Genomic DNA, 13880 nt, shown 5'->3' on the forward strand with positions numbered 1-13880 from the left:
CGCAGGTGATAAAAGCTATTTTTGAATTGATTAGGCCAAAGGATACTTTCCACTTCGAGTTTGTGGACTTGGGTCAGTAACCTGAGGAGTTCACGCTGCTCTTCAGAACTCGCCACGTTTGGCAAATTCTGAAAAGAAAGAAGAGGGAAAACCAAACTTCACCTTGCGAAAGCCAAGAAGCTCGGTTTATAAGCAGTTTAAATCGATCAATCAATCAATGAAAAGTTAATTCAATCTTCCTATCAATTAATAATTTAATATCACCATATTTAGTTATTATTTGATCAATCAATGTTAGCTTCATGATTCGTACAGCATATCTAACTAGGCAAATCAATGAGTGAGGCAATGAATCAGCTAACCTAAGTCTTATCGCAACTGTTCGTCAAGAGTACCAAGCCGTAAGTCAAGAGAGAGAGAGAGAGAAGGGAGGAAGGAAAGGCAGGGAGGTTAACCCGTCTGAATCCAGTTTCCTACTTTACACATGGGAAGGGGGATGGCGAGGGAAGCTTTTCACAGCGCGCTTAAGGTCCTGCAGCTAGATCCGATAGGAACACGTGTGACAAATAAAGCACTTGACTCATCACCGATGCGTATTGGAACTTCTACAATAATTCCACCTCGTCCTGGGCTAATTGGTTCGTCACGCTGAATGAGAGGCACGCGCCCCAGCAAGGCCAAACGCCAGCCAAGCCAAGCTGAGTCAGTCGAAGTCACCTCGGTGAGCCTGTATGTGTGTTCCCTGGCCTCTTCGAACTCCTTCTCAACGTCTTCGCGCATGGCAAGGAACTTCTGCTGCTCCCCCTGGATGTACTCGATGTCCTCCCAGGCTTGCCGGATGTAGCCTGGTTCCTCTTCCGGTGAAGCTGCGCAAGGACCGGAAGTGCGCCATTAAGACAAGCAATGGCATCTTAACGGAGGAAGGAAATTATCCGTAGAGTGAAATAAAACCACTTTGGAGGAAAAGCTTCCCATAACGCCCATTAATTGAAATTGGTAACGTTAAGGGCGTCACCGTGTGGCTACAATGTAAAACAGAGGAATTCTTTTCTGAAAAAAAAAAAAACTGCTGAACCAATGTGAATAAAGTTGCTGCATTTAAGAGCGGTATAGTTTAACTGTACCAACTGTAGGAAGGAGAATTAGTATTTAGAGCATAATACCTTTTATTTACAGAAAGTCATCGAAAATGGCTGAGTTCAAGAAAAAGATGAAAACAGAACCACTAAGTTCACAAACGTGTAACTCTAGAACAAAAACGCACATCGAGGTTTCATAAACTTCATCCGTGAGAGCAAATAAGCTGGACACATGTGATTGGTTAATATATAGCACATGCTAAATTTGTACGATATCACAAGGGCTTTGAAATGTTCCCACTCAATGATTATTAGTAGAGCGATGTATAAATACATCAATTTTGTTCACATCAGACGTATTATTAGATGCAGATTAAAAAATTTCTGATATCACTTTTTTTCTGCTGAGTTGCAGGTTTGTAAAGTCGATGGGTGCTGCCCGTCTCCGGTAAGTGGAGCATTTGGGGCGTGGACGAGTACAACTCGCCCTTGGCCATATGGTCACGAACATGTAGAGCAAGTACGGCTCGGGCAGGATAGTTAAAGGCCTAAGCTAGCGCCGCGACAAGAATGCCTTCTTGCGGTCTGAACAACGTTGTCGCCGTGTGGGTCGTCAACAAAGGACATAGTATACACCGTTTATTTGCGACGTTATTCGCTTCGCCATATACTTGCCTTCGCTTTCCGTCGCTTCATACTTGACCTTTTGGGTCTCCCATCTAAGAAAAGAAATAAAAAAAAGGTGGTCGGTCAGTCACAATGAACCTGGCCGGAACATTAGTTTGCACAGGCGTATCGAACAGCGGCAACGCAAGGGTGGCTTTTATGTACCCGCGCTCCGCGTTGTCTCCGACGCGGCCGCTTCCAGTCAGGGCGTCGGTCGATACGCGGCCATTACATTAGTGCTAACGCTTTTATGCCCGTCGCTATAGCGCATATTGCTGGGACAAAGAGGGACTTCCCTTTCGACGACTAAAGGTCACTCTGCGCGGTCGCCGCAGGAGCTGCCCCGGGGTAAAGGAAAACAGCGGGAAGGCTTACTGGTTGATGACGATGCTGAGCTTTTCGAGGTCGGTGCTGAGTGCGAGCAGGAAGTTGTCGATCTCCATCATCTTGCGTCTGTTGTGAGAGAAAGTGTGAGGATCGTGGTGAGCTTACAACCCGGCAACGATGACAATAAAGGGTTTTGGCCTGTCCGTAAACGTGCAGTCGACTCCCGTTTAATTCGACCTTTCGCTTAATGCGAACGCACTCGAATGTCCCGGCGAGAAATCTTACATTGCTTTGGAAGGAACATTTGTTTAGTTCGAACGTGAAAGCATGTCTGTTCGGGAAGTTCGACCCCCACTGGCGTCCCCTTATGCGAGCAGCGGTTACTAAACGATTGAAAACGCAAAAAAAAAAATTAGCAGACGGAGCTATTTATCTAGGCGACGACAGTAACGGCAGCAAATTTTCCTGCAGTGGTGATGTGCTGTGCCCAGGGTGATGTCTCCCGTGACGGTTTAGTCAGCGCAGCCGATAGCGTTGAGACCTGTAGCCCACTGAGCGGTGATGACTTCTATAATTATTCTCAGGCAGGCATGCAGTTTTTTTTTTGTTTTCAAGAGGGGCGGGGGGCTCTGATGTTCAGATCGTTATTGATTATTATTATTATTATTATTATTATGACTGCACGAATGCTTACAATCAGTACTACCACTGCTGCTGCTGCTGCTACTACTACTACTACTACTACTACTACTACTACTACTACTACTACTACTACTACTACTACTACTACTACTGCTGCTGCTGCTGCTGCTGCTGACGACAGACTACTACAAGCGGTAAAAAAAAAGAAAAAAAACTGAACCCACTCATTTTGCGGGCCGTTTGTCAATTCAGCACGAGAGAAAGCATGAGAACAAAGATGTGCGGGTCGTGGTCTGCACGCAAGCACGACACGGCTGACAGAGAAGTTTATCGGAGATAGTCGTTCGAAACGCGTGTTAAATGTTGCGTTTACATTCGCCTTGCGTGTCTGGCCTATAGGCCGGGCCGACGTCGTGAGGCGCGCCCGTAAGGTGCGGCCTGTAGGCCAATCGCGTGAGGCGAAACTGGACGCAACACTGAACGCGCCTATCGAACGGCGATCTCCCATCGCACCCCGAATGAGTCAGCAGCTTTGCCCATAGTTTTGTCGTTCCTACAGTATAGTGTGCACCCTGCTGCGCGCCACATTAGGTCACCGGAACACAGCGGTGTGGATTAGGGATCGAAAGGGGCGTAGCCGACGTTCTAATTGAGATTAAGAGTTTGAGAGGCGGTAGCGCAAAGTTGAGAAGTGCCACATAATGTGTAGAGACCGGATGATCTATAAAGCACAAAAAAAAAATGGATGCCGAAAGAAATAAAGCGCAGTCATGGACGGCCGAGGACTGGGCGGCCACGGTGAGGGAATCGGAAAACTTGCAGGAATACAACTCTCGTCGCCGGCGCAAAACTTAGTTAATTGTAGAACGACGGGAGAGGCCTCCTTCCAGGAATTACGTGGACATAACATAGGCTGATGAGGCTGATGACCATGGCTATCGCGACGACGACGATCGTAATACAAAGCTGTTTACGCGTTTTATGCACGCCTATAGATTGATAGTCAGCGCAGAACTACAAGCGCCAACTGACTTTGTCGGAAAAAGAAAAATATAATGACCCACGCACCTGACTTCCATCTGCCGGTTGAAGGCGTCCATGAGCGCTGCCCGTAGTTCGCGGATCTCCCGGTCGGCGTCAGCCCTGTCGTTGTGTTGGTGGCGCTCCCTGGCGGCTGAGTCGGCCCTCCTCTGCTCGTCCCGGTGGTGGTGGTGGTTATGGCTGCCGCCGTTTTTCTCGTCGTTAGCGTCGCGGTGTCGCTGCGCCTCTTCTTCGTCGTCCGTAGACCCTGCGCAGATGACCACCTCGAAATGACGTGACGAGCGTGGAATTAAGTGCAGTAAACCGCAGAGAGAGAGAGAGAGAAAAGGATGCATAGAAAGGCAGGGAGGTTAACCAGAGGCAGTTCAGGTTGGCTACCCTGCACGGGGGGAAGGGTTAAGGTGAACAGAAAAAGAAAGAGCGTGGAATGGGTATATAGAGAGAAAGAGAGACGAGCACGAACAAACCACGTACCCTACGGAGCGGTAGGGGGCGGCGTTCTTAAACTCTATCGTTTAGGCCCGTAGACCGCAAGAACCTTAATAACGCGAGGAAGGCCTTCAGCGCGGATGTCCTTTCGGTAAACCGCAGAGTTTTATAAGAAAGTTATCAGGGGCAACTCCAGGTGCTGAAATAGTTCGTCGATAGTGGGAATCATGATTAGTGCGTGATTATTTTTTGTTGCGATCGGACACGGTTAGGATGATAAAGTACGTACACCTTAGTTTTTCTTTACTCTTTCCTTAGGTTCTGTTATGTCGCGTGCTAGCCTCAGACAGTTTTCTTAATTACACTTAGATGCCTTATGTTAGGCGCGTGCGAATGGTAATTTTTTAGACCGAGTCAAATACGAATCGGACAGCGCCAGAAGCGAATCCAGGGCGAACAGAATAGTGCGAGAGACGAATCGAATGAAATGCAGAATAGTTTATTGAATAGCTTTACAATACTCCTTACCATAAATATCAAACTATTTCCACGTTTTTGTATTCACCACCTTAGAAAGGCAGCATTAAAGACAAGTGACTAAGCAAGTTGCTCACAAACTCAATGCTCCTCGGGGCATGCGCGCGGTCATGCATTATCACATAAAATTTAGAAAGGCCACCGTGTTGACCAATAGTATCGATGTATACATCCGTGACGAAATCAGATACGCGTGCCAGCTTTGGCGATGGCTGAAAGAAGAAGAAGAAGCGCGTTTTGCTTAGTTCGAACGGTCGCGGCTGATAGTACCGCTATTGTACAAAGTATGTTGCAGTGAAAGGTATTCGTACTTAATCTGATAAAACGACGGAGGTGCTGCATTCGTAAAAAGTAGCAAAGAATGTCCACTGCTGAATGACGTGTCTTATCGACATCTTATTGATCCCGTTTAGCCGGAATAGTCAGCGTATGAGCGACGCAGCGTGCTGTCAACTGTTACGTTCACTGTTGTTGGGGTGAAAGTTATCGCATTTTTGCTTCGATTTCACGTTAGATCGTGTACAGTAGACGACTTAACTAATTTCACAACTATCAAAAAAATATTCAGATTTACGAATAGTGACCATTAGATCTGAGGACCCAATCGAATAGGGACTATTTGTTTCGAGGATTAAATGAAATGGAAAAATATACATATTCGATTCGTTATTCGAAAGTTATCTTACGTGCGTCACTCTATTGCATAATTTTCAAAGCGTAAACGAAATCTTCACATTTCCTCGCCGTATATACATTCCACTCAAGCTAGGCAATGCTTGGTAACAACTGATCACCACGTTCATAATCTTTTATTTTCCGTCCTAAGGAGCTATCTTGTTTCAAATATTTTCAGACCGTCCAATGCTAAAAATAGGCCGACAACGGAGACCAATTACCGCCACGCAACAAGCTTCGCACGAGAAATTACTTTCAAATAGGTTGATGAAAGAAGCCACAAAGTCGTTTGAAGTCGTGACGACAAAGCACATGTAAACAGATGTAATGCCCGTCATTTACGATGCTGAATGAACAGGCCCGCAACCTCCGCTTTTCGACTCTAACACAAGGTTTCCCTCTGGTGGCCTTAATCTGAAGCTTTATAGAATGAATGCTCGGTTTAAAGGAGCATTTATTAAGGTCTTTTTTCCTTGCTTCCAGCGGGTGGCCTCATAGGTCACAAACGACTTTATGGGTGATGGTGGTGCTGATGATGACGATGATGATTGTGATCATAATGATCATTTATTGGCATTTTTTCGATATGGGGTGGCTACGCATGGTCACCTAACCTGCTTAAGCTAATCGTGCAATGTACAGATATTTATCAGTCTAGCATTTTGTTTATGTCTCCTTTAGCTTTTCTTTCTTCCTAAAAACCTCTGTATCCACTTTGTATACTTACTGATGCCCATAACGTTTTTAATTTTTAAGTGTGTTTTTGCGCTATCGATGAAATGAGAATTGTCTTTCGGTCAAATTTATCAGCAAAATTGTTCTACTATGGCTCAAGTAACGCAGACACCCAGCGAAATGCACCAATACTTTCGCAATGCATCGCCTATACTTGGGCATTGTGATATTCCGGCGGCGGTCATACAAGAAGTACAGGTCGTTACATTCTGCTTCGGTACCACTTGCAAGTGCAGTAAGGAACAATAATGTATTTCTCTACTCATCTGCACGTGGAATCCTTCACCTGGCCTTTCATTTTCGTGCAGTTTCAGGCAGGAAATGAAAAAGGCAATCTGTCGTCAGAGTGTTTTCACGTTATGCTTATGCAGGCAGCGCCTGCAATTTGTGCTTCGCTCGAAGTCGACCCAGTTTTCCTTACCAGCGTTAGAAACTGAACAGATATGCGTCGACGTGGAATTATGCATGTTGTTTCTCTCCATAGAGGAACAGGCGCTCCTAAAAAAAAAAGTAAGAAAAACAAGTCTGCTGAGGTGTGGGGGGGGGGGGGGGGGGAGGGGCTTTTACATAACAACTGCGCGTTCGAACCGACTCACAAGTGCGGCCTGATACCTGCAGCGCAAACACCGCACCAGTTCCCGATCTCCATGACAACCGGTCGTACGCGCATTTTGTTACACGAGTTGGCACGCATAAACAGGCGACATCGCACTATAGCCTACGGACAGTTATCCTGCGCTGAGAGTGAAAAATTATCAACGATCGATGTCGCCTCGGAGAGCCCAGAATGAGAAATTGCCGAAGCCGAATGCCATACGTGTGATCAATCGCATTAAATCTTCACGAAGCGCACGTGGGCTCTTTCTTTGAATAGCACTGATTTACGCAGCTCAATGAACACAAAGAGTAACCGAAATTCATAACGGATGGTCGTTTCCATGGTTGCGCCCACCGAAAGAATTGTGGGCTCGGTTGTTCGTTTGTGCAATGCTGCTTCCGAGAGCCTGTCACGCTTTGTGCATACGTGTTGTGTGACCTAGGTGTTGTACATTGGGCGACGTATCGATACGCAACATCTGCACCTTTGCCATCTCGAACTAATCGCGAGCCCTCACTGTGTTATCTTACGAGTGCTGGAAACAGCAGAACGCGCCTCATTGGAAGGCCCAGATTATGTAAATGAAACAGATGGTTAGTTAGGCGTAGAAAGTAGTCCGTTTCCCGCGAGCTAAATAGAATAGTGGGGCTGATGGGAGGTCACGAAAAACATTTGTCAAGCTTTGGATATCCTTTTCTCAGTGTTAGAGAGGCATTATTTGAATCGTAGAGGCGTGCGAATATGCGAAAAAATTCTAATCCGAATCGAATCATTTTTGGTATTTGGTTCACGTTCGATTAAAACGTTCGTTATTACAAATCGCAGAAAATCTGTTTTTGTTCGACTGTGAGCGATAGAAGCACTTATGGGAGTTGGTGAAACCATTGTAACTTTGCTGCCGCAAAGGGAGCCAGCAGGAATCCCTTTGTTCTTACCATCTTTCTTGGCGCTATTTTACCTTCCCTGGCCCTTGCACAATAAAATCCCATTAATCATCGTCTTTGTTCTTAGAATACATAACGCTATCTATCTATCTATCTATCTATCTATTTATCTATCTATCTATCTATCTATCTATCTATCTATCTATCTATCTATCTATCTATCTATCTATCTATCTATCTATCTATCTATCTATCTATCTATCTATCTATCTATCTATCTATCTATCTATCTATCTATCTATCTATCTATCTATCTATCTCCACTGAGCCTCTTCGGCGAGCTTCACCGTTATTGAAATAAACAGCCCTGCTCGTAATCTCCATGCATGCTGTACTGTAGGAGGGAGGCGTCACTCAACTGTTGCCGTTGTGTCCGTTGGTACCGTTCGCGGCCATCTTGTTGTCATCCGGCGCGTCGTCCGGGGAGGTTGTCACCGAGGGAGACGAAGGCTCCCTGGACGCCGCGGAGTCGTTCATCTCTATTCTGTCCTGGAGCTTCTGGATCTCCTGTCGCAGCTCGGTGATGATGCTCTGGTACTGCTTCACGTGGTGCGACACGTCCACCAGGTTGCAGCGGACCTTCACGGAACAAGGCGGGAATAGCGACAGAGGGAGGCACTGCTTATTGCACACTGGAGATGTTTGCCACGCCCAGCAAGGAACTCCGTAGCAAGAGGGCAACACATCAAATCAAGCTTTCTTATGGAGTGGACGCGCACACACACACACGCACACGCACATGCACACACAAGAGCACACATCAACAAGTAACTATAGTGTCTTCTCAAGTCCAGTGCTTCTGAGGAAGGCTAGCAGTGTCCTTGCTTGTGGGAATAGCACTAAGAGGACCATGCTTCAAGGTCCAAGTGCGTGGTGCAGCTCAAATGATCTCTCCGCCGAATTTAAAGCGGAGTTCACAACAGTCCTCAAGCGAGATCGTATGGTGCGCGCAGATGCGCTAAACATGACTCAGGCCATCGCACAAGATGCAAACACACTGCACTAGCCGAACGCGTCAGTTCCAGTTCTCAAGCAGTACAACATGTGTGCGTGTGGATAGGTGAAACGTTCTCACTTTTCTTTGGTTTAGTATGGCGCTACTGTCATGTGGAGCCCGTGGGTTTTTACGTACGCTTATTTCTTGAATAAAGGTTCCAGTCAGCGAAGTGTCTGTCTTGTTCGTCCCTGCGTCCAGCTCTAATTAGCGCTGTTTTCTGCAAGGTCATCAGATCAGTGTCGCGCAGACGTGCAAGCAGAAAACCAGACGGGAGTCGGGTTGCGTCTCTCGGCACTGTTAGGGCATTCATTTGAAGAAGGCGCCACTAGTGCTCTGCAACTCCTGCGCTCCGCCCCAAAGACTCTGCCACTGCTGCGACAAACACGTGCCGACAGCTAAGCTTACTGCACCGTTGGTACCCCACACAATACGATAATCCGTACCGTTTCCGCGTCGAATGCGCCAATTCGTTACCACACTGCCTGGGGGTGTCATAAATACTGCGGCGGTTCCCACCATTCCCAGCCCCAGCCAGTTTCAATGGCAGGGCCGGGCTGCTCAACTCTAGCCCGGACGACCAGCGACAGCTGGCGAACCAGCCTCCCTCGGCAACCGATGCCACAGGCAGAGTTTTCACTATTTGGCGCCACCGTCTATGGGAGTTTCTTAAGGGGCGCCGTGCCGTCTTGGGAATGACGGTATACGCGTCTTCGAGGCTTGTGTTGGCTGGTGTTGTAAGAGGCTTCGCCTAGAACGTAGGTATGACTACACAAATAACGCGTTCTTAAAGTAAAATCTTCATAAAAAGTTTCCATTCACGCATATTACATCTTTACTCACTTACAATGCATGACCAAGCGAAGAAAAGCAAGAACAGACGAAAAACTGTTTCTCAGCGAGCGCGAATCTTGTCGTCTGTCTTCCAACTTTAGCGACCCGCTGATACCTTTCACGTATCATATAACTGTACACGCAATAACAAGCTTTCATAGTTGAACAAAACATGTTTTTGTGTAATAATAAAGCTAGAACAGCCTTTTACGTGCTGTTTTAGTAGAAAATTAATCATTGTTACAGACGGACCGGTGCTTGCCTGGCTCTCCGAGAGCGAAGCCAATCCGAAGTCACAATATACCGGCATTCTTATGCATACTACAGCACAGCAGCGCCACATTTCTCTCTAGGTAATACAGTGAGAAACTCTATAGCCACAGGAACCATGGACTAAGTGGTCTCTACCGCAGGGACAAGATCTACATAAATGACTTTGCGTTTACTACTGGAACCACTGCGTTGACGCTTCTTACCAAGTGATAGCGCGAACGCTCACCTTGTTGGTGATGTTTCGCGCCCTCTCGGCGTAGACGAGGGTGTTGCGCGACTCGTCGTAATGCGTCGATGCGGGCGAAATGTGGGCGACCATGACGGTGCGGCAGTTGCCGGACAGCGCCTCCTTCAGCAGCCGTGTCAGTTTGCTGTCGCGGAAGTTGACGTACTTGGGGTTCCGTGTGGCTGCGAGGAAATGTACGACCCGCATGTATAGACGGTTATCACACACGCGACAACAGCATCGAGAGTGCGGCTACAAGAAACTTCCGGTCGCGAGCCATATCCGTGTACTGCTCCGGAACACAAAGCGTGTTTTAGAGCGCAGCTCTTTGGCGTCCGTTCCTGGGTTTCGCGTCGGCGTCGTCGTCGGCCTCGTAACCAGCTCCGCCCCCCTTTCATCCCCCCAGCGCTAGCAGCGACCGACTGATACCGCTGGATGCCGCTGACGCCGCTAGAGAGTCAAGATAACGTGACTGCATAGAACACCGTCGCCGCCATGCAGAAAGAGGAGGAAAAAGTCCCCCCCCCCCCTGTTCTTGTGTGGCGGATAGTGTGCTCTTCAGTTGCAGACGCGCCGGTTATTCGTTGTCCCTGAAACCAACTCCGCAGCTGGGGTTGACTCACTATCGGCGTCAGCGGCATCAGTCAGTCGCTGCTATCTCTTCCCTCCTCCCTTTATCGTGTTGTCCGCTTGCTGCGCGCGCTTCTGCCCCCATCGTTTGCCGCTGGGTGTACACGCCGCCCCCCTCCCCCTCTTCCTGCGAGTCTCCGGTTGTCAAAGCGCCGGCTCGAACTTAATTCCTTTCTTCGCTCCTCCTCCAATGCAACCCCTGTGCGGTGGCAATCAGAGAGCCAGATCGGTGGCGGCGGATCTGTATATGTGCACCGCCCGAGCCGAAATTGCCGCTGCCGTTCGCCCTGTGCGGTGGCAATCAGAGAGCCAGATCGGTGGCGGCTTGACATAAAGACAAACAGCAATTTCCTAACACTTATGCGGGAGAACATCCCGTTCCTCTCGCTCGTAACGCGTCCCACGGCTGTGACAACCTCGCGAGGCACTTGTATAGATCTCGTCTTTGAGAATCAAGCATTGGTGTACCAAGTCGAACATATATCAGTCTATTTCTCCGACCACAAAGCTTCCTTCATGACTGTCAAGAACTGTTAGTGGAGTCTTTGTTAAAGGAATACGTGTGAAAAATAAAAAAAAAACATTCAGTGATAGCGCATACATGTGCTGCTCGATTTCTTTGCCTCAATCTATCGAAAAGGTGAAACAGCTTATTTGCTGCGCTCAAATTTCGAATTAGGAAGTAACGTAATCGTCGGCACTTTTTTTAAGCTGTTTTACTATGGGGAAAGTCTTCTTTTTAAGTTTTGAGATAAAAGACATGCGCTTTTCGCCTCAAGACTAATACAGAAAATTTCTCGTATGACCTATGCCAACATTCACTTGTAAAATTGTCGTTATGTACAGAGGAAAAGTGTTAAATATCTGCGGGCTTAGACATTAACGCACTCCTGCCTACTCGATATCGCAGCCAATGCCTTTCTTGTTCGCTAAATTTAGTGAACTACGTCAATGAGCAAAGCCGGAAACCGTCCAGGGCTTATGTTTGTAAACTGTAAAAGGGTCTATAGGAGAACACGTGAGGGTATAGCGCACTGTGTACGGCATCCCACGTTGTGCGCCATTGTTGGACACGTTGTTGCAAGACAGGCCTGGGGCCTCCGTAAATAATATCGCGGTTACTTTGAACAGACATCCGTCAGAAAAAAACGTCTTGCTACTTATTTACTTAGGTAAAATATACTGCAATCTGAGGACCAAGCAGCTGGGCGGAGAACAAACCACAAGAAAATAGAGCAAGAACACTATCCAAGAGTACGAAAAAAAAAGAAACCCTGAATGAATACTAGTGACGGCCCAAGAAAACAAAACAAGAAATCTCCAACTAGATTACACACAACATCAATACACTGGAAAAGGACTCAATTAAAAAAAAAAAGCACTTTCAAATGTTTCGCCACCTTCAAACATAAGAACATCTTCTGGCAAGGTATGCCATTGCGAAAAGAAAAAAACAATGGATGTTGAAAAAGTGCAGTACGCGCAGAGCATGGTGCTGTCTGAGTACTTTGAGAGCACCGGGTCGATCGCGATAAATGAGGTACACTTGATAAAACCTGATGGACGGGATAAATTTGTTCAGAAGTCAACCAGAGATATTTTCCTGGCTAACCTTCCTCTTCTTCCTTTATTTCTCTGTCTCTATCTTGCGGCTTCTTCTGCTTTAGGCCGTAGTTGAGATTAACTTAAACTATAGTTGGCTTGCGCAACTGAAGTATTGGGTAGAGTCCATAATCGGTGGTCTATCAGAATAAAAGAATGGGTACCAAAGAAAGCCAAGCGTTTAGTCGTGACAGGCAAAGATATTGGATGAATTGATGATGTCAGGATAAGTATGCGTCCGCGAACTTACCTAACACCGTTACTGCAGTTGCCAACAATGCACCGCGTTAATAATCATAAAAATTTTTTCTCTGTTCATCAAACTGGTAACGTTCTGTTGCTCAATCTTCGAATACATTATTATATGACTTTGAGAAATTAGAGGATCGCTTGCTTAGTTCAAAAAATAGTGAACAAAAGCTTCCCCTTTCTCAACACTTCGCATATTTCACATTCCTCGTTCGAACACTATAAGCAAGCAAGTAACGTTAAGTCCTGCCAATTGCAGCAAAGTGTACGGTGAACGATTGTTAGAGTTGTTCAGCGTGATAATATCGAACGCTGTTCCTGTGGAAAATAAAAATTCCCAAACATTGTCACCTCGCATGCAAACGCTTCTACTTGTTTAATCCAGTGTTATCACTCTTCCTCAGTCAACTGATCTTTGTTCATTTAGACAATATCCTTATTACTTGAGGAAGCACCTGCGTCGTTGACTCATATGTGCATTGTTGTATCAGGTACGATTGCCACATACGCCATGGGTCCAAGTATTTTGTACATGTCTTGAATAGTTTGAATAAGCCTCATTTTGATTTATCTATTGATTTATTAATTGGTTGTTTGACTGATTGATTTATCGATTCAGCTAACAGAGTGCAAGGGTAGTTGTAGGTGTTGGGCGAGGCATTCGTTTAACACAACTGAGTTAAAGCTACACTGTAAAGAAATCATTAATCACTTTAGACGGACAAAGCGTTCTTTAAAGACTATTTTCGTTAATTTCGCCGTAATAGGTTGTTTAGTAGAAGAAAAAAAAATGAAGGTCGAAGTCCTTTCTTTTTTCAATTTGGCGCCAGCACACCAGCACAGGTATACGTCACTTTGACGTCGGGGATCTTAAAGTACTTGTTCTTATTCGCGACTTCGTCGCTGAGCAGAACTTCCTGAAACGTCCTACGCTCATTTCAGCCTTTGGCTCTCTGAGAATGCGATGCAGTTAACATTTACCAATCAATAATTGGCTAGGCCTGTGCAGGCACAGCGAAAGATTCATGACGTCACAACGAGGTAGTGCGGAAACTTGAAAGCAGTGTCGCCACCCGTCTTTCCATGCATCTCTTGCGGTTGATTAGGCCTCCCATCACGATAGGAGTGTTTCTTTTTCGTATTGTATATCAGAAAGTCCTTGTCCCTATTTTTTAGCCTAATCACAGCTGTAAATGTGAAATTATAATGTCCATTCCCAGCGGTGGACCTTTCTTGGACCGACCCGGCCTTATCTGCCGGTAGCTCCGCGGCACGGCACTGCTGTCAGTTGTTGAAGATGGCGGTTGTGCCTCTTACGTCCACGGCGTATACGAGCAACGAAGTGTGATTCGTTTTCTATGGAGCAAGGGGAACGAACGCCCATCGATATTTACAGGGA

General features: G+C 46.5%; 1 protein-coding gene across 3 annotated transcripts in view; it reads right to left on the reverse strand.

The window, feature by feature from the left end:
• Positions 1–13880, reverse strand: part of LOC142589936 (kinesin-like protein KIF19) — a 170212-nt gene that overhangs the window by 42048 nt on the left and 114284 nt on the right. For all 3 annotated transcript variants that reach the window (XM_075701654.1, XM_075701655.1, XM_075701656.1), the window contains exons 9-15: positions 10001–10182; positions 8033–8252; positions 3783–4002; positions 2121–2198; positions 1755–1798; positions 718–866; positions 47–128 (exon numbers count right to left, since the gene is read on the reverse strand). In XM_075701654.1, the coding sequence (XP_075557769.1) occupies positions 47–128; positions 718–866; positions 1755–1798; positions 2121–2198; positions 3783–4002; positions 8033–8252; positions 10001–10182 (975 nt within the window). The remainder of the gene's footprint in view (positions 1–46; positions 129–717; positions 867–1754; positions 1799–2120; positions 2199–3782; positions 4003–8032; positions 8253–10000; positions 10183–13880) is intronic.

This window comes from Dermacentor variabilis, chromosome 8 (assembly GCF_050947875.1).
Source record: "Dermacentor variabilis isolate Ectoservices chromosome 8, ASM5094787v1, whole genome shotgun sequence".
NCBI classification, from domain to species: domain Eukaryota; kingdom Metazoa; phylum Arthropoda; class Arachnida; order Ixodida; family Ixodidae; genus Dermacentor; species Dermacentor variabilis.